A 3,503-nucleotide genomic window follows, 5' to 3' on the forward strand; every position below is an offset into this window, starting at 1 on the left:
CATTCCGATATTTTATTTAGTAAATTAGTTTGTTTCTCCTCAGATTGTTGCCGCTGTTCTTTGCTCTCAGGGCCATCTCCCTACCCTTTTCCCCTTTCCCCTTTTCCCGGGACGTGGGCCCTTGGGTCCCCCGTCCCCTTTGTCACGGAATCGGGCCTAACGCCCGTAAACCGTTGACATAACTGAAGCTGAACTAAACTTATGCTCTGCTTAGCACTACCTACTTTTATTTGTCATAAAAATAAATGAACTTAAACACTTTCAGATAGTCTACAGAGTTTAAAATGCTCTAGAATTTTAAACACAAGTAGTTGTCATAAAATCACTCAGTAAATGTGATAACATAATTAGACTGAATATATTCACTATCCTTTGTTAGAAATGGGCTTAATACAATATCTTTATACTTCATTGAATGACTGACAAGTCATCTTTGGAAAAGAGATAAGGCTGTGTCTTTATAGAAAAGTTTCATCAAGGCTAGGTTCTTTATGGCTCAAATAGAGTGTAAATATTTCATACAATAAGTTAAAAGATAAATTTTGCATGCTTCCATTTATTTTTTTGTCAGCACTAACTATGCAGTTAAACTGTACATCCGTACACCGACTCCGTGAGGGGAGCTGATACTGACTTTACAGACACTGTTTTTTAAAACTGCCAGAGCTTTAGTCTCTCTCTAAATAGTGGGCATCCCAGTATGTGAATGGTACCACTTCAGATGTGCAAATAAACTCTAATTATAACAACATCTTTAATTTAGCCCGAATTTATTCATTTTCTAAAGTAACTATCTAAAAAACTTCCACTGACTTTTTCTTCATAAAAAAGGAAAAACCTGCTTACCTAAAAATCACACCTTTAATCTTCGTAATCACCAAAGGTGCATTTATTTATACTTAAAACAGTAAAACAGTTACAGTAGGGAACTTACAGAATGGTATGGAAAACATTTGATGTGTTTGCTTCACCTGAATGAAAAAGGCTCTGTGTCAGAAACTACAGACACATTCAGTAGCCTTAGAATGTTAAAAAAAAAAAAAAGCAAATACTGACCTAATAATGTTGCTTCTCAAAAAAGTTATAGATGAGATTGTTATTATTCCTTTCCCCATCCCACCGTAATACTATAAAATGTGTCTGACTCAGACACATTACAAAAATATTCATGTTGTATCAATTATAGTAGTCATAATTCCTGAGATAGAATTAGTATTTCTGTGATAGAGATGGTTATGAAGCATTTACTTTGAATAAAAGAATAGATTTTTTTCAGGGTAAATACATACCTATATATTGCTTTCAGATGCTTTAAAATCTATTCATTTTTATGAAGCTTCCTTTCTCACTCTATAGGTGCAAATTGTTGCTCCAAATCCAGATGATCCTGAGGATTTTCCTGCTTTAACTTGAAGGAACTATCATGAATGGTGTTATCAATGTAGCTTTGTTTGTGGCTGTAAAGAAACCAGTTCTGTGCTGATGTGGGGAAAAAAATAAGTATGCTGGAAAAGCTGTTCTGGTTGGTGGGGGGGGTTTAGTTGTGTGTAAAGTGTTTGAGCCTGTTAATGGAAGTGAGTTCTGGAGATAACAGGGGTCTGGAATTTTGTTATAGGGCCTAGTGTCTGCCTTCATTAGTGAAAGCTGTATGAAGGCTTGCAGTACTCAACTCCAAGGCTTTGAATGAAGATCAAGAGTACAGTGCTTAAAAATGTATATGTAGACACTATGTCAAGTTCTTACTGGCAGCTCCGTGAAACTTGTATGACGTGGTTTGGAATCAGGAGTCTGTTTCATTTTGAGATTTCAAAGCTACTTTGTTTCTTTGGTTGAAGTGTATTTTACACATTGACAAATTGCAGTTCTTGAGAGTTTGGCAAATAAAGCACAGTGCTTATTGGTTTGGATTTGAGGTATTATTTTCACAAGTTAGAGACTTAAGCCTCTGCTATTTGGCAACAAAGAGCAGATCTTACACACCTGAAATCTCCCTAAACATAAATGATTTTAAGACAGCAGCTTAGATGCTTCTAATAGGTGACTTTAACAAGTGTTTGTTCAGTGAGAAACTGCTATTTGCAACTACTTTCAAGATGTTGATGGTGAAATAAAATAATTTTGAACTAAAAGACTGAACCAAATCATTAAAGACGCTTTTTGTTTACAATAAGAGAAACTACAAACTAAAATAGTAAATATCTCAAGTTGGAAGCAATCTGCAGTGATCACTGAGTTCAACTCCTGGCTCCACGCAGGACCACTCAGAATTCAAACCCTGTGTCTGAGGGCAGTGTCCAAACACCTTCTGAACTCAATCAGCTTGTGCCCATGATGTTGGGAGCCTGTTCCAGTGCCTGACCATGCTCTCCTGAACAATCTTTTCCTAATACCCACTCTGACCCTTCTCTGACAAGCTATGTTTCTTGCCTTAACAAATAGTTTGTGTGGCATTGAGGATGAGATTGTCCTTTCCTTGTAGTCTTCATATTTCTGAACCTGAGCCATATACCCTCAACTACAACTTGAAAGCTATTACAACTTACTCCTTAACTGTGACTATTCTTCTAGTATGTTTTTGAATGGTTCTGCCAAGAAGTACATTTGATGTACATTTGACTATTTGATGTTTGTGAAACATAAATTATTCTTGATGAGAGACTTGATGTCTCTCATAATTTCTTTTCTGCTCTTATATCCTTACACAGATGGCTTCTCTTTCCCTATTGTTAAAGTCTTTGACAGTTGTTCCCTATTGTTTTGGAGCATTGCATTGTGATACTCTATGCCATGTTGAACTGTAGCATAAGGACACTTGAATGTTGCAATTCCAATAGCTGTTAAATTTAGGATTTTCCTAAACTGGCTTTCCAAATTTGGAAACCATAACATTAGCCAATTTCTTCCTTCAGTGAGCCCAAGAGAAGTATCATCCTTCTGTTGTATATAATGTAAAATCTGAGTTTGTTCCTAGATTTCATTCAAATATGAAGATATTATTCCACTGTGATCCATGTACACAATCCTTCTTTCGATATTACATTTTTGCTAATTGTAAAACCTCCTTTTGGAGGGCTGTGACTGCATCTGCATTCTTGCTTGCAATTGTTTCAATCATTGCAGAGATATTTACTATTGTTTTTTTTCCAGTTAACTGACTCCTAGCTCCAGGACAACTCATCTGGCAAAACAGTGAAATGCAGTGTTCCTTTTATTTAGGGAATTATTTCTTTTACTCCTTTTCAGGAGGGTTGTATTTGTTCATCACTTTGCAAATTAATAGTCACATTAGGCACTGTAGTTGCTAGAGTGAAAATTCCTGACCAGTTTGGCAGTAGTAGCCATATGTCCATGTATCCAATACAAACTTTTTTTCTCTGGGGACCATCCAACTGCTGTACCTCCTGTAACTGAGACACACCTTGACTAATTTCCTACAAAACATGTATATTTGCAGCAATCTAGTTTATTTTGATCTCTTGGGAGTTGCACCTTTGTATGCACCT

General features: G+C 36.2%; 1 protein-coding gene across 1 annotated transcript in view; it reads left to right on the plus strand.

Annotated features, from left to right (window-relative positions):
* HABP4 (hyaluronan binding protein 4) overlaps positions 1 to 2,129 on the plus strand; it is a 24,849-nt gene extending 22,720 nt beyond the window's left edge. Inside the window, 1 exon segment of the mRNA XM_021381502.1 lies at positions 1,357 to 2,129. Within this exon segment, the coding sequence (XP_021237177.1) occupies positions 1,357 to 1,413 (57 nt within the window). The 3' untranslated portion in view covers positions 1,414 to 2,129.

Source organism: Numida meleagris, chromosome Z, assembly GCF_002078875.1.
Source record: "Numida meleagris isolate 19003 breed g44 Domestic line chromosome Z, NumMel1.0, whole genome shotgun sequence".
Lineage (NCBI taxonomy): Eukaryota > Metazoa > Chordata > Aves > Galliformes > Numididae > Numida > Numida meleagris.